General features: G+C 42.1%; 1 protein-coding gene across 1 annotated transcript in view; it reads left to right on the forward strand.

Moving 5' to 3' along the window:
- DCC (DCC netrin 1 receptor) overlaps positions 1–24,779 on the forward strand; it is a 1,302,851-nt gene that overhangs the window by 1,274,740 nt on the left and 3,332 nt on the right. Inside the window, exons 27-28 of the mRNA XM_034401555.3 lie at positions 222–434; positions 22,359–22,501. Of these exons, the coding sequence (XP_034257446.1) occupies positions 222–434; positions 22,359–22,501 (356 nt within the window). The remainder of the gene's footprint in view (positions 1–221; positions 435–22,358; positions 22,502–24,779) is intronic.

The raw sequence follows: 24,779 nt of genomic DNA on the forward strand, positions 1-24,779 counted from the left end.
TTTTGTCCTGAACATCTAATAAAATATTCAGAGCAGATTATGATATGTGAAACACAATCGCATCCTTAAAACAAACTTTCCAGAGCCTTCAAACAAAAAAACAAAAAGTCAGGAACAAATCACCATGGTGATAGGGGAGCAATATTTCTTCACGTCTGAGTGAGCTTACAGCTCTAATGGGCTTTCAGATTGGTTACATTTTCTTTCTTTTTCTCCTACAGCAGTGACTGAAGGACCAGCCACACCACAAAGTTCCATGCTACCGCAAACACAGCCTGAACATCCAAGCAGCGAGGAACCTCAAAGCAGGACAATTCCTACTGCATGTGTCCGGCCTACACATCCCCTCCGCAGTTTTGCCAACCCCTTGCTACCTCCGCCAATGAGTGCAATAGAACCGAAAGTCCCTTATACACCACTTTTATCTCAAGCAGGTATGGAAACTGTTGAAGTGAATGTTGGCTAGGGAACAAAAACTTGATGTATAACAAGCGGGTGTTATTTCTCTGTATCCCCATGATCTCTATAACCTAATCTACTAACAACATTGCAAACCCAATGCTGTGTTTGGAACCTCAATGGAAATGGAGCTTAAGAGCCAGTTGCTATCTCAGAACTAGCACCTCAGGAGACGGATGTGATGAAGTTGCTATGCTGAATTGAAATGTAAGCTGCACTGTTGTCAGTAGGTTACAGTAAAGGGTTTGAAAAAGCCATTGTAGACAAAATTTGGTCATTTTGTGGACAAAATGCTGACGCTTAGTTAAAGAAAAACTGAAAAGCACCCAGCATTCTCTGAGAAAGTGATGACACAGATAAATGGTAAAACAAAATAACTAAAAGGCTAAAGGATGGACCAGAGTCTTGGTTTGAATCTTATCTTTATGTCAAGTTAAGCCCCAAAATGATGTTGGACAATTCAGCCAGAGTTCAGTTCTTTATTTGCTTACAAACAACAGACAGAATCTTGCCAGGCTAAACCTATGTTACTCTTACTTGGGAATATTCTGGGAGATTCTAGAGAGTTCTTCCTCTCTCTCCTATCCAGCTCTGGGCACTTTTGACTCCTTTTTTTAGAATGTGCTCCCATTTTCCTGAGAAACTGCCTCTTCATCGTAATCCATCACATTCTGCCACAAACTCATGGGCTGATGCTATTACGGTTGGTCAGCCTTATTTCCAATACGAAGCAAAAAAACAAAAAAAGTATTGTTTGCCATGGAGAAAAATCCTAGATTAAAATCTTACTGTTGGGATGTTTGCACTGGCAAATTATAGCAATACTTACCTAGAAGGAATATGTAAGACTTGCATGCAGAGTCTTTGTCTTTAATTTCTGTCAATCATTATGGGAAAGAAAGTAGCTTAATCAATTATCCATTTTGGGAAGCAAAATTCACATTCAAATCTGAGATATTTTGTACAAAACAAATTTCTATGTTGAACAGAAATCTGCAATCATGGTGGAGGCAGGTGACAAAAAAAATCATCAAAGGTGGAGGCAGGTGACAAAAAAAATCACAACACAAACTCCTCCCTTTATGTACATCTATGCAATGTTTCAACACACGTACAAGCCAAAGAAAGTACTTGTGATACAATGACACAGTGCAAGTTATCTAACCTTCCTTAGGGATGGCTGTTACATGCTGTTAAGTTTCAGTTCTAAAACTTGAAACATATACAATTTACATCCAATGTTCTTAAATTGCTACAGATTTGTTTATCAGGTTTCCTGAGCTTGCTTTGAATGCATATATTGGATTGTGCAGATAGCGGTTGGCTCTGTTTGATTTAAAATGACTTGCTTCTTAGAAATTTTAGTTCTTAGACTTTTCTTCCCACTCCAGCTCAGTGCACACATTTATCATGTTTTACCTGATTTTACAATCCTGGTACATTCCAATAACAGATAAAAAGAAGGCCAATCCTATTTTTTTTAATAAAATAAAATAAAATAGACAGGAATTATATTTTAAGCTTGTTTAAGTAATAACTTCTGTGATTCTATGAAAAGTCTTCTATGAAGAACTTATTCGTTCTATAAAATGTTTTTGTTTTGTTTTTTTAAAGCAAAAGGATGCTATTATGAATGGCATCTGTCTGATAGTTACCAATGTGCTCATAGCTACCTGTTATTTCTATAGTAACTGCTGGTATAAATAGTCATTTCTTAAAAACCTAAATATCTTTGTGTAGTATGGAGCCAGAATTATCTCTAACTACTTACTGTGTGGAACAAATATACACCTGTTTTATACGTTGCAAGTTTTCCTTGCAATTGTTCTTGATATAAACTTAATGTAAGTTTGAGTTGGGTTTGCAGATCATATCTCTGAATGCCAAACTTTATCATTGGTTTTAGTAGATATTTCTGCTGAGACCTTGTTTTGCCAAATGTCTGGGCAATGGTCAGATGCTAAGGCAACTGATTTTGTTTTTGATCCAGAGACAATGATCATTCTAGTGAATAAAAAGTTTTTAAGCTTTATTAACTCAAGGAAACTGAGTTAAAAGCATAACAGAATAGAATGGAGCAGAACAGAATAGAATGGAACAGTGTCAGGCTCCAAGTAATGCACCCATAACAAATCCAAGGCATTGCTTCTCCTCAAAGAACAAATTTATTTAGATACATCATCTTGGCGGTTCGGGTGAAAAGCCAGTACTAAAGTTCCCGGGCTTTTCACCCCAATATAAGTTTCAGTTTCTCACGTTTCCAAAACAACTGTCACATTGTCCAACCAAGGTGGGAGCTGGTTGCTCAGCGACATCTCCCCTCCTCCTCCTCCTCCTCCTCCTCTTCCTGTTAGCCAGATGTTGGAAAGTGGTTGACTCATCAGTCAATGAGAAATGCTGTTTTGACTGAAGGCTCCATCCCCCCTTCAGCTCCCAAGTGTGTCAAGCTGAATGCATGTCAGAATGCCCAAGGATACAAACAATTCCACACCCCAATCAAATTCAGGCTTGACAAACAGAACAGAACAGAACAGAACAGAACAGAACAGAACAGAAGCTGGTACATCACACATGCCAAGCAAGATGATACCCAAATCTCTTATAAGCTGTCAGGAGCTCCTTTATAATAACAGCAGTGATACCAAGGGGTGGCCAATTTCCACAGTAACCAATGCTATGTTTTGTGCAGAAGTGGCCCACAAACAGAATAACCTCAAGGCTTTTACCAAAACCTGGTGCCAGGATTTTGGGGACCTGCTTCTGTGGGGATGAGACTGCCCGACTTAACCTTGACAGGGCGGTACATGACTCCATGATGGAAACTGAAGTTCTGAGATTTTCACAGATTTACAGCTGTGTGAAAATCCCCCATTCCTTTTCTTAATATGAAGGAGAAATCAAAATATGTCATAAAAATGCCTCAAAATAACTATGGTCTTCTGCAGAGCCCCTGCATGCCACATTTTCCCCATCTCTCTTGCTCCTGACAAAGCTCTTTATGTATAAATAAGTTTCCAATGACAAAATGTACATACTGTGAGTGAACCTTGCAGAATTTCATGGCTCAGATTTGTAAGATGCGACTATTTCATGGTTGTAAAGGATGATGCAACACAGCATTTGATTGTAGTCTGCACACTGCAAGATGGAGATATTTGGAAGTGTTAAGATTATCTCCTGCTGCTCTTTATTCTAAAGATGACTAAATCCTTGACTTGACAGATAGGAATTGCAGCAACCAATGAAACTTTTAAAAACCATGTTCTTGCTTCAAACATATGCTAGCCATTACTAAACAATCCTCTTCTGACAGCAAACAGAAGCCCTTAAAATCCCTTACATCAAGAGGAACATCTTTTAACTAAACCCCACTGGCACTAAAACTTAAAATTCAGTTAGTCATTTCGCCTAAGATGGATACACTCAGTTCTGTTCAATAAATAGGGTGAACGGATAAATATGCATATGGGATGCTGATACAAAGCACAAAGGAACCCAGGCTCCTGCAGGTGCATCAGTTGTGATATAATGTGTTCAGCAATCCACATCGACCTGATTTATTTTGGACCGCATACAAACCCCAGAGGAATCCTTAGAAACTAAGTGTGGTGGTTGGTTGCATCTCAGCCCTTAATTTGGGCTTGGGTTCACATGACCAGACAAAAGATGATCTAAGGAGCACCCCAATAATCCAAAACGACCAGGGAGAAATCTTACCAATAAAAGAAAATATGTATAGCTCACTGCGGTGTCCTTCATACTCTCTGAGCTTGGTGGTTTACTAAGGGTTACCACCAAGCTCAGAGAGCACCACAGAAATCTCACCAGTTAGTCTTCTGGAAAAATGAGCATTTTTGTCAGGCCCTGTAGTGAAAATTTTGTGACAGCACCCATGCCATGCTCTCAGAATCCCCCGCCCCCTAAAAAAAAAAGGTTATCCATCCTGTAGATGGATTCGAGACCGACTTCTGCCACCAATAGCCTCCCACCGGCCAGTTCGCTCCCACAGAGAGGGTCTCCTCAGGGTGCCATCGGCCAAGTTATGTCGGCTGGCGACACCCAGGGGGAGGGCCTTCTCTGTGGGAGCCCCAGCCCTGTGGAATGAACTGCCCCTGGAAATGCGTAAGATCTCCGATCTCCGGGTATTTCGTTGTGCACTCAGGACCCTGTTGTTCCACCAGGCTGGGCTATCAACATAACAATTTTAAATTGGGTTTTAAATTCCTGGGGTTTTAAATTGAGCCAAATTCATTTAATAATTTTAAACTATTTTAACTGATGTTGTCTTGTGTTTTTAATAGGCTGTACACCGCCCTGAGTCCTTCGGGAGAAGGGTGGTATAGAAATAAAATTATTCTATTCTATTCTATTCTATTCTATTCTATTCTATTCTATTCTATTCTATTCTATTCTATTCTATTCTATTCTATTCTATTCTGTTTTCTTCACATGTTCAAACTCTAGGCCAAATTGGATTTGTTTGAAGTCCGGATCAGCATTGTAGCTCTCCTGGTCTGTGTTGGGGGGGAGACAGGATGGATGCCTCCAGCTGCACTTTGCCAGCCAAAACGGGACACAGGGGGGAGGGGACGTGTGTTTTGGCTAGCAAAGTGTTGCAGGGGGCTATCCAGGCCAAAAACGGGCTGCATACACCCCCCCCGCGCCCCATTTTGGCCAGCAAAGTGTTGCAGAAGGCTGTCCAAGCCAAAAACGGGCTGCACAGAGGCCTTGAGCAGCCCCTCCCCTGCCCTATTTTGGCTGTCAGAGGCACCGCAGGCTGATCCTTTGCTATTTCCAGGCCGGCCCCACGGGCCATATTTAAGCACTCTACGGGCCGGATCCAGCCCACAGACCTTGAGTTTGAAACCCCTCCTCTTGGCATTGCTCATTCATGGATATAATAATAGGCAGACAGATTGCCATCAATCCACATGATGTTCAGCAGCTCTGATGGTAAGGAACAAATTATTGTTGACCCAAAACATCCACTTTCACAGGAAGCTTACTAGTGCTATGATCATTCCCCTGTCTAGCTTTGACCTTTCTGCTTCCTCTTTTATATTTAACTAGTGGAGAGTCCCAATACTACAATTCTACATTGATTAACCATTATTGGTAATCTTATGCATTACGGCTGTGCTTCTACCACATCTCACTATTAGATGTCTTTAAGATCCTCTCCGTAACTCCTACAAAATGAAATCCTTCTCATTCTCAGGGCATCAGTTAAGATTGCTGGCAATGTAGAAATAGGTTCTGGATATTATTGGTTAGATGTAGATGACTCCATTCGTCTATGGAGTTATTTGATGATGCTTTATTTCTACCAGCAATGAAATAACCTTGCGAAAATTATATATATTCTTAGATTCTGTATTGACCCCTTATTTATGTATTTAAAAGTGTTGTATAGATGTCTATTTTATGTACTCTAACCAGGGGTGGTATTCACTTACCTTCGCTAAATGTGAGCGCATGCATGCGCAGAGTGTAAAAAAAGGACATGATGATGTCCAGGCGGGGGGGTGGAGCCTCCCGCAGCCGCCGCTACCTGTTTGCCTGAATCGGATAGAACCACTGACTGACTCTAACCCTGAATGGCTTACAGATAGCAATAAAAAGAAAAGCAAAAACTTATGGGCCCCCCAAAACAACACATCTCCACACATCAACAATTTATTGGGCTCCAGCCTTACTCTATCGCAATGTTGGTAGGAAGATCTCTGGGCAAGGCCGTTCCAAAATTGAAAATTGTGCTCTGTCTCATCCCAGAAAGTAACCACCTTAATGAAGAGGACAGTGAAGTCCTACAATGGAGTATAACCTTGGAAGACTGGTGGAGAGGGGGAGAAAGGCTGCCTAAGGAAGGATCAGATAAAAGGAGGAGCCCACCAGTGAGGATTGGGCAGAAAAAAGAAGTTTAGAAAGAATCTGCCCTAATTTATCAGGCAGTAAAGAGACAATGGGGGATATTTATACTTTCAGATTTGCAAGATTCTATTAACATGACCTTACAATAACGTAGAATTATTTATTTATTTATTTATTTATTTATTTATTTATTTATTATTCAAACTTCTATACCGCCCTTCTCCTTTTGGACTCAGGGCGGTGAACAGCCAAAATAAAAACATTTATACATAAAGTTACAGTTAAAAATAGAATTAAAATAATTAAATAGATTTGGCGCGTAATTTAAAACTTATCAATTTAAAATCCATATCAAATTTTAAAACCAACCATAAAATCAAGACAGACCGGCTAACTGAAAAAAATAAGTTTTTAGGGCCCGACGAAAAGTCCGGAGGTCGGAGATCACTCGTATCTCTGGGGGTAGATCGTTCCAAAGGGTAGGTGCCACCACAGAGAAGGCTCTCCTCCTGGGGGTTGCCAGCCAGCATTGTCTGGCCGACGGCACCCTGAGGAGGCCCTCTCTGTGGGAGCGAACTGGCCGGTGGGAGGCTATTGGTGGCAGAAGGCGGTCCTGTAAGTACCCCGGCCCTAAGCCATGGAGCGCTTAAAAGATGATCACCAACACCTTGAAGCGCACCCAGAAGTCCACTAGAAGCCAATGCAGCTCGCGCAGGAGAGGACTCACATGGGAGTGCCCCGTTGCTCCCATAATCCCCCGCGCGGCCGCATTCTGCACCAGTTGGAGCCTCCAGGTGTACCCCAAGGGGAGCCCCATGTAGAGAGTGTTACAATAGTCCAGACGAGAGGTGACGAGTGCTTGAGTGACCATGCGTAGGGAGCCCCGATCCAGAAAGGGGCGCAACTGGCGTATCAGGCGAACCTGATAAAAAGCCCCCCTGGCCACGGCTGTCATATGCCCTTCTAAAGACAGCCGTGCATCCAGGAGGACACCCAAGTTGCGAGCCCCTTCCGTGGGGGCCAATTAGCTCATCTTGGTGTGTTTCCTGCCTGGTCTAATTAGAAGGCCACACACACATACGCACACATTTTGGCTGTCCATCTCTCCCGACCTACTCAATTGGCAAAAACCAAGAAGAGAAAAGCAAAATGGGTAGTGGATGAGGAAAGAGAAAAGCATTATACGGTGGGGATATTTGTGTTGAGAGACAAAAAGGGAGACGTTATTGCACATGGAGAAAATATAGGATAGATTTGTGTGCTTGGAAATGAAGGGGTAATGAGAAAGGGCATCATTTTCCATATCTCCTATATTTCCATCCACTATGGATGCTGGGGAGTATTCTGGAGCATTATACCCAGAAGGTTAAGGCTGCTGCTTCCATTTCCCATTCAGAAAAAGGCTAACAGTCTTGAGAAAGGCTAGATTTTATGGTTGTAGATGCTTTAACTCAGATTCCAGCGTTTAGCAGAATGCTGTGGTCATCAGAGTTCAACAAAAGAAAAGGAACAAGAAAAGTACTTCCAAGAATTTTTTGGCTCAGGTCTATTAGTAGACAGTTTAATTGTTCATTTCGCCCTGATCTCTCCAGACCTGAATCCCCAATTAGTTAATTCCAGCTCTCTAGTACATCTTCTTCATTTAAATTCAAAGTACATTGGCCTGACTTATTCCACCGTCTCTCTAATGAGCCTAGAGAGAGATGGGAGGAAAGGAGCAGAGCTACAGGTGAATTGCCTTTTTAGAGACCAATCGCTAACCGTTTACAGCTGTTATAAGAAATTCAAGCCATCGTCTCAAAGTATTAATCAAAAATCAGTTTTTCCAGAGAGGTTTCCCTACAGCTGCAATATTCTGTAGATAAAGAAATAATCAAAATGCACATTTTTTCCCCCAGAATGACATGGATTATTTCATGCATTTTTTTAAAAAAAAAAACTTAAAAAATTTTTGGTTATTGCCTCTCCCTTTTTTCCCTTTTCCTGTAGCTCATAACTCAGCAGTTACGAGCTGCAGCACTTCCAGCATCTCAGTATTTTTCTGTTTCTTGAAAGAGCCAAGAAAATAGGTTGCTTCAGATCAAGTTTATTTTGTTGAGTGATAAATTTTTAAGGAAATTTGCAAAGTTTATTAGCCCACGTTTTTCTAATTATGCACCTCGCTTTATGCTGGATACGGAATTTGCTGTCTTTGCCAACAATTTCACCAAATACACACTGTTCCCTATTATAAATTCAAACAACATTAAATTTCAAATATCTAAAGTTTAGTTGCATATTGGTCTGAAGATGCAAGAACAGATAAATCTGTGTGTGAATGAAAACCCTACCTTTAAGGCTCTACAGTGGAAGTGGATGTTTTAATCAGAGAATGTGCATTGAATATATACAAGCAAAATACAGAAATTGTCTTTCCTTTTACTTAATTCATAGAATATAAAGCATAGAATAACAGAAGGAAATTTGGAGGACTTCTAGTCCAACCTCCTGCTCAGGCAGGAAACCCTATAGCAGTAATGGCTAACCTTTTTGCCGTTGCGTGCCAAAAGCGGGGGGAGTATGCGGGGGTCACGCATGTGCGTGCCCACACCCATAATTCAATGCCCCCCACCCCACGCAGTGTGCGACACCCCCCCCCCATGCTCCCTATGCTTTTGGCATGTGACAGCAAAAAGGTTACCGGTGGGCCCGATAGGCTTCTTTTTTGCCCTCCCCAGGCTCCAGAGGCTGGGGAGGGTGAAAATGGCCTTCCCCACCCCTCCAGAGGCCCTCCGGAGGCCGAAAATGGCCCGTTTCCTGACTTCTGGTGGGATCGGAAGGCCCGAAAATCAGTTGGCCGGCGCGCGCAGTGTGCTGGAGCTGAGCTAGGGCAACGCTCAAGTCCCCACAGATATGGCTACGCGTGCCACATGTGGCACGCATGCCATAGGTTCGCCATCATTGCCCTATAGTATTTCAGATAAATGGTTGTCCAGTCTCTTTTTGAAAACTTCCAGTGATGGAGCACCCACAATCTTTGGAGGCAAGCTATTCCAGTGGTTGATTGCTCTCACCTTTAGGAAATTCCTCCTTAGTTCTAGGTTGGTTCTCTTCTTTTGTTAGTTTCCATTCATTGTATCATGATATCCATCATACTATTAAATTACAGAGGTTCAGTTCCCCACTTCTGGCCATTCTTATTCAAGGAGGTGGAGTTTCTGACAGGTATTTTCCTCCTTGCTATTGGAAAACATTTTTTTTTGGACTCTTTTTTTATTGAAAAAGTTTTACAAATACAAATTTTCCCATCCCCCCCCTTTCCCTCCCTAACCCTCCCTAGCCCTCCCTTCCTCCCATGACTTCCCCAGGGTGAAATCCAAATCCACATCATATTATATCATATTTTACCGCCCTTCTAATCTCCCCCCTGTGTACTATACATTTCTACACAACATTCAGCTAAAAGCTATCTGATACTTCCTAGTTTGGTATTTATTCTGCACATAATCTATCCATTTCTTCCACTCCCATGCATAAGTCTCTTGAGTCCGGTCTTTTAAGTATGCTGCTATCTTCGCCATTTCTGCAAAACTGGCCACTTTCAAAGTCCATTCTTCAATAGTAGACAAAACATCCCTTTTCCAATATTGACCAATCAGTAACCTAGCTGCTGTCACCATGTACCATATCAATTTTGTTTCACCCATTGAAAAACCCTTAACTATACCCAGTAAAAACAATTGAGGAGAAAATTGGAGTTTTTTCTTCAGAACATTTTGCATAACCCACCAGATTTTTATCCAGAAAGCCTTCACTTTCTTGCAAGTCCATCATATATGATAATATGTAGCATCCAAACAATCACATCTCCAACATTTTGGTTGAACATTAGGATACATGCATGACAGTTTCTTAGGATCTAAATGCCACCTATAAAACATTGTATAAAAATTTTCCCTCAAGTTCTGTGACTGCGTAAATTTAACATTCTGAACCCATATTTTTTTCCCACGTTTCCATCATAACTGGTTCTGCAAAATTTTGCACCCATTTTATCATACAATCTTTAACCAATTCATTTTCTGAGTCTCTTTCTAACAAAACATTATAAACCCTCTTGATATGCATTGGGCCTTTCTCTTTTATCTGTCTAACCAATTCTTCTTCATGCAACATTAAACCAGTTTTTTGATCTTCTCTCCATCTCAGTTGAAGTTGATTATACTGTAACCAAATTAAATTAATCCCTTCTTCCAACAGTGTGTTCAATGTCTTTAGTTGCCATCTGCCTCCATCATTAAAAAGTGCTTCTTTGTATAAAACCCCCCCGAGTGACTTTATATTTATATTCCGTATGATATGACCAAGATTCAACCACAACGGTATTTTATAATCCCATTTGAACCTGTGCTTCTTCCATACTCTCATCAAAGAGTTTCTAAGCATATGGCTGTTGAATACTTTATCCACTAGATAAAGAATAGAATAAATATGCCAACCAAATTCAAGGTCATAACTCTCTATATTCAATATTCCAGTCTTTATCCTCCCAAACCAATCGCTTGCTTGTGTCAACGCTGCTGCTTCATAATACAGTCGCAGGTTTGGAAGTTTAAGACCACCCCTTTCACGAACATCTTGCATAATTTTCAAATTCACTCTCTGCTTTTTCTCATTCCAAACAAACTTATTCACTCCTTTTTGCCATTCCATCAACTGTTTATCACTTTTAAGCACCGGAATCATTTGAAACAAAAATAAAAATCTAGGTAGAACATTCATTTTAACTGCTGCTATTCTTCCAAGTAGAGACAGCTGCAGTTTTTTCCAAGTGTCCATATCCTTTTGTACCTTTCGCCACAACACCTCATAGTTATTTTGGAACAGTTTTATATTTGAATCTGCAACTTGAACTCCTAGATATCTCACCTTTGATACTATTTCAAAGCCTGCCTTCCTTTCAAGTTCTTTCTTTTGATCAATTGTCATGTTTTTAACTATCATCTTGGTTTTTTTCTGATTCAGTCTAAATCCTGATACCATACCATACTCTTCCATAATGTCTTTCATCTGAATTATTGATTCCATCGGCCGTGTTAGTGTAACAACCAGATCATCTGCAAATGCCCTTGTTCTGTAGTCCTCTTGTCTTATAACTATTCCATTCAAAGTACTCGAGTGCCGTATTGTATTCAACAAGACTTCTAGAGTTAGAATAAACAACAACGGGGATAACGGACAACCTTGTCTTGTGCCTTTTTCTATACTGAAGTTTGTGGTTAAGCTTCCATTAATAATAATTTGTGCCGTTTGCTCTTGATAAATTGCTGAAACCTCCCGCACAAACTGCTCCCCAAAGTCCATCTTTCTTAAAGTCTTTAATAGAAAGTTCCAGTTCACTCGATCAAAGGCCTTCTCCGCATCCAAAAACACCAGCACTGCAGAGGTCTGTTTATTCTTCTCAAGATATTCTAATAAATCTATAATTTGCCTCACATTGTCCTTCATGTATCTGCCTTCTATAAATCCTGCTTGATCATGATGAATCACCTCTTGAATAACTGGCATTAATCTGTTGGCTAATACTTTTGCAAAAATTTTATAATCCGTATTCAGGAGAGATATTGGTCTAAAATTTTCTGGTTTTGTAGAACCTGCTTCCTCTTTCGGTATCAAAGAAACAAAAGCTGCTTTCCATGAAGGGGGTATTTTACCCCCTTGTTGTATGCTACAAAATAAATCTTTAAGATGTTCAATCATTTCTACTTGTAAAGTTTTATAATACACTGCAGTTAAACCATCCGTTCCTGGAGCTTTAGTTGTTTAATAGCAGCAATAATCTCCTCAGCTGTTATTGGTAAACTCGTTCTTTCCTTTTGATCACTAGAAATTTTCATAACTCTCCTTTCATCTAGATATTTATTTATAAATTCATTCTGTATATCATCTTTAGCATATAATTTGGTATAATAATCTAAGAAGGCTTCTTTAATTAATCTTTGTTGAAAAACTTCCTTCCCTCCATACTCAATACTACCAATAGTCCGAGTACTCTGTTGTTTCCTCAGTGTGTAAGCTAACCACCTGCCCAGCTTATTAGCGTTGCAAAATGTATTATGTTTCACAAATTGTAAATTAGTTGCTGCTTGTTCCGCTGTGAGCATTTGAAATTGGTCTTTCAAAAGTTTTATAATTCCTTGTAATTTTTCATCTGTTGGATTTTTTATGAGCATCTGTTCTTTTTTCTTTATCTCTCCTTCCAGGAAAACATTTTTATCTGCACTTGTTTTGTTTTGTTTTTTAATTTGATTTATATGCCGCCCGTCTCCGGAGACTCAGGGCGGATTACAATGCGTTAAGCAATAGCCTTCATACTTTTGGATTTTTATACAAAGTCAGCTTATTGCCCCCACAAACTGGGTCCTCAATTTACCTACCTTAGAAAGGATGGAAGGCTGAGTCAACCTTGAGCCTGGTGAGATTCGAACTTACAGTAATTGCAGGCAGCTGGTATTAATCACAATGCTATCAGTCTGCTGAGCCACCAGGCCCTCTTGTTCCAGAAGAAGCTTAGGACTTCCTGTGTGCAAAATTCAGTCCCCATGGAGAATATGCAAATATTGTTCCAAAACCCGGACAATCAAGTAACCCAGTATTCCAATTTTCTGAAATTTCATTTTGTCTCAGAATATCCTCTTCAAAATAAACCCCCATTGGCATAAAGATTAGAGAATAATCAGCAGCTGATTATTTTGCAGCATGGGGGCCGAAATTGGGAGGGGATGGTCGTACATCTGACGACCAGATCCTCATATTGGCATGCCTTTGTGTAAATTCTGTATTCCAGTAACAAGCCCAGGTTTGTACCTGGCATTCGTGTATCATAAAATTAATGAGAGAATGTAACGTTTATTAATCCAGCAAAGAAAATAAGACTCACAGTAGCATTGGCTGCTGAGGTCATGCAGTGTTGGTGCTGACCAACCTTGGCATTTTCCCAGCTTCCAATCTGAGATTTCTAATTACTTCTCCATGTTAGTTTCTGATCTATAGCCACATAACTTACATAAGTAAACATAGCTGGAAGATAGGAAATCAGGTGTAGAGTACATATTGCTGCCTCCAGTTTTGTCCTTCCCCTGGCATCTTTTCTGCACTCTTTCTAGAGTCTCAACCAGGGGTGGGTTCTAAATTTTTTTACTACCAGTTCTATGGGCGTGGCTTATTTTGTGGGTGTGGCTTGGAGGTCATGTGACTAGGTGGGCGTGGCTAGCTGGTCAGAGTCATTTCTGGAAGGTCCTCGCACTTACGACCAGTCCTCGCACTTACGACCCAACTCATTTGTTTGCTTTTAACAGTGATCAGCTGTAGGACGGCCCTTTGAAGCCCCGCGGCAAGAGTTTAAACAGTTTTTTTCCCTCTAGTCATCAGCTGGGACTCAGGAGGCAGCAATAGATTGGGGGTGGGACCAAATAAAAGGTAAGAATAACGTGGGGGGGGAGAACCGGTTTGGTGACGTCATATCATCACTGCTACCGGTTTGGCCGAACCGGACTGAACCAGGAGGAACCCACCACTGGTCTCAACATATTTTTGTATATCGTGGCAACCAAAGCCTATCCTGAAAATGAAAAACCAACACAGTCCTAGGCTGCATTAACAGAGGGATAGAATCAAGATCACAGGAATACCATTTTATAATGCCTTAGAACAGTGTTTCTCAACCTTGGTAGCTTGAAGATGGTTGGACTTCAACTCCCAGAATCCCCCAGCCAGCACTGCTGGCTGGAGGATTCTGGGAGTTGAAGTCCACCCATTTTCAAGCTACCAAGGTTGAGAAACACTGCCTTAGAAGGATTACGTTTGGAATACTGTATCCAGTTTTGGTTGCCATGATATAAAAAGTATGTTGAAACTCTAGAAAGAGTGCAGAGAAGAGCAACAAAAATGGTTAAGGGATTGGAGGCTAAAACATACAGAACAATTGCAAGATTTGGGTATGTTTAGTTTAATGAAAAGAAAGGCTAGGGGTGGCATGATAGTAGTGTTCCAATATCTAAGGGGCTGCCACATAGAAGAAGGGTTGGGTCAAGCTGTTCTCCAAAGCACCTCGAATAGATAGATAGAATTCTTTATTGGCCAAGTGTGATTGGACACACAAGGAATTTGTCTCTGGTACATATGCTCTCAGTGTACATAAAAAGACAAGATCACTCATCAAGAATCACAAGGCACAACACCCACTGACAGTCATACGCAGTGGCGGAATTCAAGTAATTTAACAACCGGTTCTCTCCCCTAATGATTTCTTTCAACAACCAGTTTGCCAAACTGCTTGGAAAGTTAACAACCGGTTCTCCCGAAGTGGTGCGAACTTGCTGAATCCCACCACTGGTCATACGGTACAATAAGCAATCAAATCATACTAGGAAACCTGAAAACAGGACAAGAAGCAATAGATGGAAACTAATCAAGGAGAGAAGCAACCTAGGACTAAAGAGAAACCTCCTGACAGAACAATTAACCAGTGGAAGAACTTCCCTCCAAAAGTCATGGGTGTTCCAATACTTGAGATTTTTAAGAAGAGACTGGAAACCATTTGTGTGAAATGGTATAGGGCCATGATGGCGAATCTATGGCACGCGTGCCATAGGTGGCACACGGAGCCATATCTGTGGGCACACGAGTGTTGCCCTAGCTAGGCTGCAGAGCACATGCACGCGCTGGCCAGCTAATATTCAGGCCTTCCGGTCCCACCGGAAGTCGGGAAACAGGCAATTTCCAGCCTCCAGAGGGCCTCCAAGGGGTGGGGAAGGCTGTTTTTGCCCTCCCCAGACTCCAAGAAAGCCTCCGGAGCCTGACGAGGGCGAAAAATAGGCCTACTTGGCCCACTGTGCCATCGCGTGCCAAAAGCGGGGAAAGCACGGGGTGGTGGTGGTCGTGCACACATGTGCAGGGGGGCGGGGTGCATTGAATTGTGGGTGCGGGCACGCACATGCGCAACCCCCCCTGCACCCCCCACTTTTGGCACGTGATAGCAAAAAGGTTAGCCATCACTGGTATAGGACCTCCAAGGTCCCCTCCAACTCTGTTATTCTGATGCTTTTTCAAAAACCTTGGGATCCTCATATCAGGCTAGAGCCTCAGTTTCCACTGCTGAACTCTGCTCCAGTCAGCAAGGCTAAAGTGATTTCTTGACTATTATCGAGTCGATGTGGGCTCCTTTCTGAAGTTTTCCTTCACTTCAGTTTTCGAGCTTTCATGTTCACCTGCTGCTGATCCCTGTCTAGAGGGGGAGCCTTAATTAGCATCTTGGTTTCTCATCAGCAATGCCCAAATGGAGCCATCTGCCTTTGTGCCGAGCTCTTAGCTCTTTAAGGCACAATTGTATTAATTAATGAGTTCCATATGACTGACATAGCTTCCCTTCCCTTATCCACATCAACCTAGAGATTCACAGGTGCGCGTATTCTTCATGCCAGACAGTTATGCTCAAACCTTCTTTTACCATCCATTTTCTGTGCCAGATCTAAATGGATTTTGCATGACTAATTTGTTTGGGGACAGGCAAAGAGGGAGGATTCCTGTCACTTGTTCCACAGAAGTTTAATTAACTGCAAACAAAACAAAAACAAAAGGAAAGAAAGTAACATAAAGGTTGGAGTTGAGTTTATTCTATTTGTGCTTTTGATGTACGCTAGCTGGCCCTGGTCCAACCAGCTGAAATTCAGCAGGTTCTGACAGTTTCTGGAGAACCGGTAGCGGAAATTTTGAATAGTTCGGAGAACTGGCAAATACCACCTCTGGCTGGCCCCAGAGGGGGGAGGAAATGGAGATTTTGCAGTATTCCTCTGCCACGCTCACCAAGCCACACCCACAGAACCGGTAATAAAAAAAATTGACTTTCACCACTGATAGTACTCATATATAATATTCCTAGGAAAACAGGCAGAATGTTTCAATGTATTTATTTATTTGTTTGCTTTATTTTTTTTTATATAATGTTCCATTCAGCCCGATCCAAAGGTTCTGAGCAGCGTACAACTACTTGTTCAGCAAAACCATTCAAGTTTACAATGGCATTGAACAAGTGGTACTTATGACCAGAGCTCAAAATTTTGGCCATCACAGCATCACTGCCGTTAAATGATTGCAATCTGGGTGCTCAGCCACTGGTTCGCAATCATGATGTTGCAGCACCTGGTGGTCACAATTGGCATCCTTCACTGCCCGGTTTCTACAAGCCAAGTCAATGGGGAAGCCGGCAAGAGGTCATAAAGGTGAACATGCGACATTGAATTTAGCAATGGCACCCATAAATCCCAGAATTACCATTCACCAAGTGGCACAGTCAAGTGACATCATGTTTTACAAGCATGTCACTTAGCAATGGAAATTCCAACCCCAGTTACCATTATTAACCAAGGACTGCCTGTGCCTTGCAATTAGAACATTTAAAACATGGCCAGAAGTAGCTACTACCCAAAAAAATCATCACAAGGCATTGAATGCTTGTTTTACGAAAGTGGCTTTGAATCCTTTCCTGAACTGTGGATACAAGGCATACTTTGGAGGCAGAATATTCCATGATGGCAACCACTGAGAAGGCTACCTTTCGGTCCATCTTTCTTTTCTTTTTTTAACCAATCCTGGATCTGGAGCAAAGTCTCCCTAAATGTCCTCATAGGATTTGCAGGAGCAGACTAGGTATAACCTGGCACTATGTCATGCGCTTCTCTATAGACTGGTGATGGCGAACCTATGGCACACCTGCCCAAAGTGGCACATGGCGCCATGTCACCTGGCATGCGCAGCATCGCCAATTCCTCTTCCGGGTTTCTGGCGTGCATGCGCACGTGACGATCAGTTGGCCTTTGTGCATGCAGCAGTGCAGGAAACCAGAAGAGCTGGTCTTCCATTTTCCGGCATGAGCATGCGCACCAGCTAACTGATTGGCGTGTGTGCGTGCACAGCAATAACTGGAAGACTTGCTGGCCAGCGCACATGTGTGCACCAGAAACCAGAAGTACCCTATCTGGCATGCTTATGCCCCCTGGGCAGCTCCTCTTCCTGGTCACGGCCCTGACAAGCACATGTGCAAAGTGCTCCTTTTTCGGCACTTGGTGCCAAAAAGGTTCGCCATCACTGCTAGAATAGAATAGAATAGAATAGAATAGAATAGAATAGAATAGAATAGAATAGAATAGAATAGAATAGAATAGAATAGAATAGAATAGAATTTTTTATTGGCCAAGTGTGATTGGACGCACAAGGAATTTGTCTTGGTGCATATGCTCTCAGTATACATAAAAAGAAAAGATACATTCATCAAGAATCATAAGGTACAACACTTAATGATAGTCATAGGGTACAAATAAGCAATCAGGAAACAATATCAATATAAATCATAAGGATACAAGCAACAAAATTACAGTCATACAGTCATAAGTGGAAGGAGATGGGTGGTGGGAATGATGAGAAGATTAATAGTAGTGCAGACGTAGTAAATAGTTTGACAGTGTTGAGGGGATTATTTGTTTAGCAGAGTGATGGCATTCAGGAAAAACCTGTTCTTGTGTCTAGTTGTTCTGCTGTGCAGTGCTCTATAGTATTGTTTTGAGGGTAGGAGTTGAAACAGTTTAGGTCCAGGATGCGAGGGGTCTGTAAATATTTTCACAGCCCTCTTTTTGACTCGTGCAGTATACAGGTCCTTAATGGAAGGCAGGTTATAGACCCGTGATGGCAAACCTATGGCACGCGTGCCATGGGAGGCACGGGGAGCCATATCGGTGGGCACGCGAGCATTGTCCTAGCTCAGCTGCAGCACACATATGCGCACAGGCCAATTAATTTTCGGGCCTTCTGGGCCCACCGGAGGTTGGCCGTTTCCGGCCTCCGGAGGGCTTGCAGGTGGGTGGGGAAGGCCGTTTTTGCTCTCCCCAGGCTCCTAGAAAGCCCCTGGAGCCTGGGGAGGGTGAAAAATGGGCCTATCAGGCCCACCATGCCATCGCATGCTAAAAGCGGGGGAGCACAGGGGGGTCACACGTGCATGCACGGGGGGGTAGGGCACATTGAATTGTGGGTGTGGGCACGCATGCATGCAACCCCCCCGTGCTCCCCCCGCTTTTGGCACATGACGGCAAAAAGGTTAGCCATCACTGTTATAGACTATAACTAGCACTTTAAAAGTGATCTATAAACTTACTGGTAACAAGTGAAGTGAATGCAAAGCAGCTCCCTTTTAATAGTCTCAACGTTAGTTTGTGGGGGGGGCGGTACATCAGAAGGAAGAGGAATATGTGTCCTTTTCTTTGGCCACTGATCTTCACCGAAGGCATCCCTTGGGTTAACGTGAGCAAGGTTGGGCTGAGTCGATCCTCAGGCAGATCATCAAAGCGTCTTCCTATACGTTGTTAATATATTGATGGCTGCAAAATGAATTCTGCACCCTTGATCTTAGGTTAGGAAAGCGGGAGCAATTATGAGCATCAAAAGGTTTTCAAAATGTCTAGATAGGTCTTTTTTATTATTAGATTGTACCACTTAAAAAAGCAAGCATGCACACCTACATATAACATCATCTTGAATCAATACACCTTCTGTTCTTTCTTTGAAGAAGCTGAAGTTGAGCCAAAGCAGTTACTACAGAAGTCTTTTTTTTTCCCCTATACAGAGTGCAAAGCCTAGTATCTTCTGAAGAATTCTTTGAATTTCTTTGTTTCCTTGGTTCCCCTGGTTCTTTCCTTTCTGCTTTTTAAACATTGGCTTTCAAAGGGATCCAGGAGCGCAAAAAAAAATCTCTTGTTTGTGACAAGCTCCTTAAAGGTGGCCCTTTAATATCTGTGTCTTCCATTTGCTTTTAATACTGTTGAGCTTTTGTTACCGCAACCCCCTGTGTTTCAGCATTTAATTAAAAATCAACCAAAGTAGAAACCTAATTTTTAGCAATAGGAAATCAGTATAAATTTTCAGCATTGCTTTTTCTTGGGCTTTCCATGGAATTACTCACTCTGTTAAAACCTGGTAGAAATATAGACTTTTAGGGCATTTCAAAAGGGGGAAAAAAAAAAAAAGGATTTCGGCCAACTTTAGAATTAGCATCACGATCCTGTGGTACCTTGCTGAGCTGATGTATTTTAACTAATTATTTAACTAATCAAGGAGAGAAGCAAGCTAGAACTAAGGAGATATTTCCTGATAGCAAGAACAATTTACCAGTGGAATGGGTTTGCCTTCAGAAGTTATGGGTGCTCCATCACTGGAGGTTTTTAAAAAGAGACTGGGCAGCCATTTGTCTGGAATAGTATAGGACCATGATGGCAAACCTATGGCACACGTGTCACAGATGGCACATGGAGCCATATCTGTGGGCACGCAAGCGTTGCCCTAGCTCAGCTCCAGCATGCATGCGTGCACCGGCCATCTGATTTTTGGGCCTTCTGGTCCCACCGGAAGTCAGGAAATGGGCCATTTTTGGCCTCCAGAGGGCCTCTGGGGGAGTGGGGAAGGCCATTTTCTCCCTCCCCAGGCTCCGAGAAAGCCTCTAGAGCCTGGGGAGGGCAAAAAACAGGCCTACCAGGCCCACTGGTAACTTTGAATTATGGCTGTGGGCGGGCACACACACACGACCCCCCTCGCTCCCACCACTTTTGGCACACGATGGCAAAAAGGTTAGCCATCACTGGTAGAGGATCTCCTGCTTGAGCAGGAGGTTGGACTAGAAGATCTCCCAAGTTTCCTTCCAACTCTGTTTTGTTATTCTGTTATTTATTTGGGCATTGGCTGCAGTACAAGCATTCAGAAAAGTTTCAGATTTAGATAGTGGTGTTCCATTGAGTTTTTTCCCCCCCAAAAATGGAATGTCTGACTCTTCTAGGGTTTTTTTTTCATGTTTGCCAACGTGCACTATTTTGTTCTCTGTCAACTGCTGGTGTTTTGTGTTTGGCAAGGAGATGGATCAGCTGCCACCCCATAGAGACTGCAGTGTTACCAGTTGGACAACAGCAACTCAATTACCAATGATATCACAATTATATAACTACCGTATTTTGGGGAGTATAAGACGCACCGGACTATAAGACACACCTACCTTTTTTGATGAGGAAAAGAAGAAAAAGAAGAAAATCCCAGCAATATTGCCTCATTGCAGCAAACAGCAAACAGCCTGCTTTACTTTCATTTTCGTTTTCAGCATAGCTTGATTAGCGCAAGGGAGAAAAAAATCTGCTGCAGCAATTTTCTTCCTTGCAGCAAGCAGCAGAGCCCTGAGCAAAACAGCTGAGAGCAAATCAGCTGAGAGTCGGGAGGCCGATCCAATCAACTTGTGCTAATTAGGCTGTGCTGAAGCTGAAAGGATCTGTTTTTTCTTGCTGTTTGCTACAAGGAGGTAACTGCTGCGAGGCAGAGGCCAAAGGGTGGGGGCCAGTGAATGGGTGGGGCTATATTTGGTGTATAAAACGTACCTAAATTTTCACCCCGTTTTAGGGGGGGGGAATGTGTGTCGTATATTCCGAAAAATATGGTAGTTAACTGGAAGAGTGTAGTCTTCCATGTTGCCTGCATGAAAACAGAGATGGATTAAACTGTTTCTGTGGGTTTGAGAACCAATAGAAGTATGGAGTCATCTCTTCACTGAGCTGGAATTCTATTTTACTGTCTGTCTGCAAATGAATGAAGTAACCAGTGGTGGGTTGCTCCCGGTTCTATCTGGTTCTTGAGAACCGGTAGTAAAAGCGGCGGGAGGCTCCGCCCACCTGCCCTGATGTCATATTTGGTGATCTGCGCATACGCAGAAGCTTCTGCACATGTGCAGAAGCGCGCACGCTCCCGTTGCAAACCGGTAGTAAAGGTAAGTAGAACCCATCCCTGGAAGTAACTAATTCTCCCAGTCATTAACAGGTAGGGCTGTCTTTCATTATTTTATCAAACTCTTCCTTTCTCTCCTTCAGTTGATAGTTCTCCATGGAGAACATCTTCTGCATTTTTTTTCTAACCAGTTCAGATTTTTGTTTTGCTTTTTTGTTGTTGTTATTGTTATCTTTCTGTTCTAGACTTTAGATATACTTTGGCCCCTTTTGCCTTGGCAACATCAATGTCAGCTTCCTTACTTTCTACAGTTAGAATGTAGACATCAGTGATGGGATTCAAATAAATTAACAACTGGTTCTCTCCTAATGACGGGCTGGGTGGGCATGGCCAGGGGATGTGACAGGCAGCACTCGGCCTCATGCACCCCCCTGGGAGCAAAACAGGCTGTGGGGAGGGCACCTCCCCCCCCATGCCCCATTTTGGGCCTAGTAGGCTTGCCTGCACCACCTGGGAGCAAAACCAGGCTGTGGAGAGCTTGTTTACCACCTTCCCAGGCTCCGGAGGCTCTCTGGAGGCAGGAAATAGGCCCATTTTTGGGCTCCATGAGCCTCTGGGAGGCTCCATGAGCCATCTCCCCGGGCTCCACGCACCCCCTGCACTTACCTGGGATCCAAAATGGGCCACCTGGGGACTCCTGAGAGGGGCAGAGGGGCAGGGCCAGCTGGTCATCGGAACTACAGGTTTGCCCAACCGGACGTAAAATTAACATCCGGTTTGCCTGAACCTGTCCGAACAGCTGAATCCCACTTCTGGTACACATACATATATACATACACATGATTTATTGGAGTGGAGGAAAAGTCCATTTTTGATCAATTTTTGTTTCAGTTTTCAAACAAGTTGGGGATAACAGGCACTGCACAGATGGGAATTAGTTCTTGTTTTTCATCTGTTCTCCCTTGCTGAAGGAGAGGGAGATCCCCTTAAATTGATGGTTATCATCCTTTCGGATACATGGTAAGTAAGTCCAAAACTGAGAAGATATAATTCATTACACCTCATTCATTACTGAAGGTTTTATTGTATTTCCATGAGCCTCTTGGAAGAAAATAGCTATCTGAAAAGCAAGATCAACATTCAGGAAGAACATGCATCAGTAAATTTGCTCATGTTGCTTTCACCTGTTTTGTGTCTTCTTCTCACCTAGTAATATTGAAATGGTTTGCCCCTTCCTATTACAGCACCCAATCTTCCCAAGGCTCAGGTTAAGACAGCATCCCTTGGACTAGCTGGAAAAGCACGATCACCTCTGCTTCCTGTTTCGGTACCGACAGCTCCAGAAGCCACAGAAGAAGGTCACAAACAAACAGAAGATCCTGCTAATGTAAGAATAAATCTAGGCATGTAATCTCAATAAGATGGCTTGGGGGATTTTACTGCATCTCCCTTTAGTCCATTTGAGGTTCATTCTTGTGAAAAAAATGCACTACTCAAAACCAGATATTATTGCAAACCTCACCACCTCACTCATTCATTTTACTACTTCCTGTCTTTTTTTCCATTTCAAGTGGGGCTCATAGCTGGTTTAAAATATGAACTTATCAGATAAACTGAAGAATGTTTTGAGTCTCATCTTTCATTCAATCAGAGGTGGGATTCAGCCGGTTCTCTCCGGTTCGGGTGAATTGGTAGTGGTGACTGCGGGAGGCTCTGCCCACCAACCCGGACGTAATGCACGACTGAACCGGTAGGGAAGGTAGGTGAATCCCACCTCTGTATTCAAGATCTTAAGGTGGTATTCACAACACTCCTTTCTCTTGGTTTTTCCTTATAGCAAATCTATAAAATAGATTGGGCTGAGAGAGTGACTGATCCAACATCCCCACAAATGAGATTTCATAGGTGAGGGGGCACTTAAACCTGGGTTCTCCTAGTCCAACACTTAAACCATTCCACCACATTGGATCTTGGAATAACTTCACTGATTTTGCCTCAATGCCTCCGAAGCTTCCTAAATCTCCCTGGACTCTAAGTTGTTAGCACTGTAGTCCAAAAGAGGTGACATCCAGAGCAATTGGATTTCAACTCCCAACTTTCAGCAATGTCCACGTTGCCTTAGAATTGCTGAAGCTTGCACATTTGGAGGATGCTCAGGTTAGAGAAGCATTTTAGTCTGAGCTATAATTCATATCCAGGTATCAATTTATATATATATAAAACCTGGCTAGAAAGAATATGCACATAAAAGCCTACGAAAAAGAAAAAGACACATTGTACCTTTACAGGGGGAATATCTGAGAAGTGGGTGTGGCTCACTGACGACGCCTTAAAAGGCAGAAATAGCTATCTGAGTCTCCCAGAGAGCAACACAGAGTTGCAGTTTGTCAACAGAAAAAAAGCCCAGAAGCTTGTGAATGAGATTTCACAGAACCAGGGCTGCAGAACAACCTATTTTACGTAGGTAAAACCTGGCTAGAAAGAATATGCATATATGTGTGTGTGTGTGTGTGTGTGTGTGTGTGTGTGTGTGTGTGTGTTTCCTCTAGCCAGGTTTTCCCTACGTAACTAAGGTTTTTCTGTAGCCCTAGCTCAGTAGAATCACATCCACTCGATTCTAGGCTTTTTTCTTTTCTAGCAGCCAGCAAGCTGGAAAACCTGGCTAGAGGAAAAACACACATAAACCCTACGAAGAAGTAAGAATATATATATATATATACACACACACATATATATATACATATACATATACATATATATATATATATATATATACACATATATATATATACGTACACACACACACACACACACACATATATATATATAAATTATATATATTAATTAATTTTCTGATATATACAGTGTAAAAATGAATAGAATAGAATAGAATAGAATAGAATAGAATAGAATAGAATAGAATAGAATAGAATAGACCAGGTGGCGCAGTGGTTAGAGTGCAGTACTGCAGACTACTTCTGCTGACTGCCAGCTGTCTGCAATTTGGCAGTTCAAATCTCACTAGGCTCAAGGTTGACTCAGCCATCCATCCTTCTGGGGTCAGTAAAATGAGGACCCAAAATGTAGAGGGCAAAATGTTGACTCTGTAAACCGCTTAGAAAGGGCTGTAAAAGCACTGTGAAGCGGTATATACGTCTAAGTCAGTGGTTCTCAACTAAGAACATGTCTCAACTAAGAACGTGGTTGCCTAAGACTATCGGAAAACACATATTTTCAATGGTTTTAGGAATAATTTATGGTTGGGGGTCACCACAACATGAGGAACTGTATTAAAGGGTCACGGCATTAGGAAGTTTGAGAACCACTGGTCTAAGTGCTATTGCTATTGCTATCCCAGGTTATCTCTTTGTAAAATATTTCTGATCATATTTGTAATTACTGACACTTTGTAATCTGCAGTCAGCTTAATCTCTAAGGGTTCATATTTAACAAATGCATGATGCATCTTTTGATTCCCCACCTCCTTCAAGCCAAACTCATAAAGTGAAGCAGGCATGAGGACTTTTAAATTGTAAAGTTAAATTATTATATAAAAAACATTTTCCTGCTCAAAGTCACATAAAGAAAGGTCTGGGTTTTGTTTTGTTTTTAATTATAGCTTTCAGCTTCTTCTAATTGGCAAGCTGTATGTAGAAATTGTATAT

The sequence above is a fragment of the Pantherophis guttatus genome, chromosome 2 (genome assembly GCF_059756535.1).
Source record: "Pantherophis guttatus breed Tessera chromosome 2, ASM5975653v1, whole genome shotgun sequence".
In the NCBI taxonomy this organism is placed as follows: Eukaryota; Metazoa; Chordata; class Lepidosauria; order Squamata; family Colubridae; genus Pantherophis; species Pantherophis guttatus.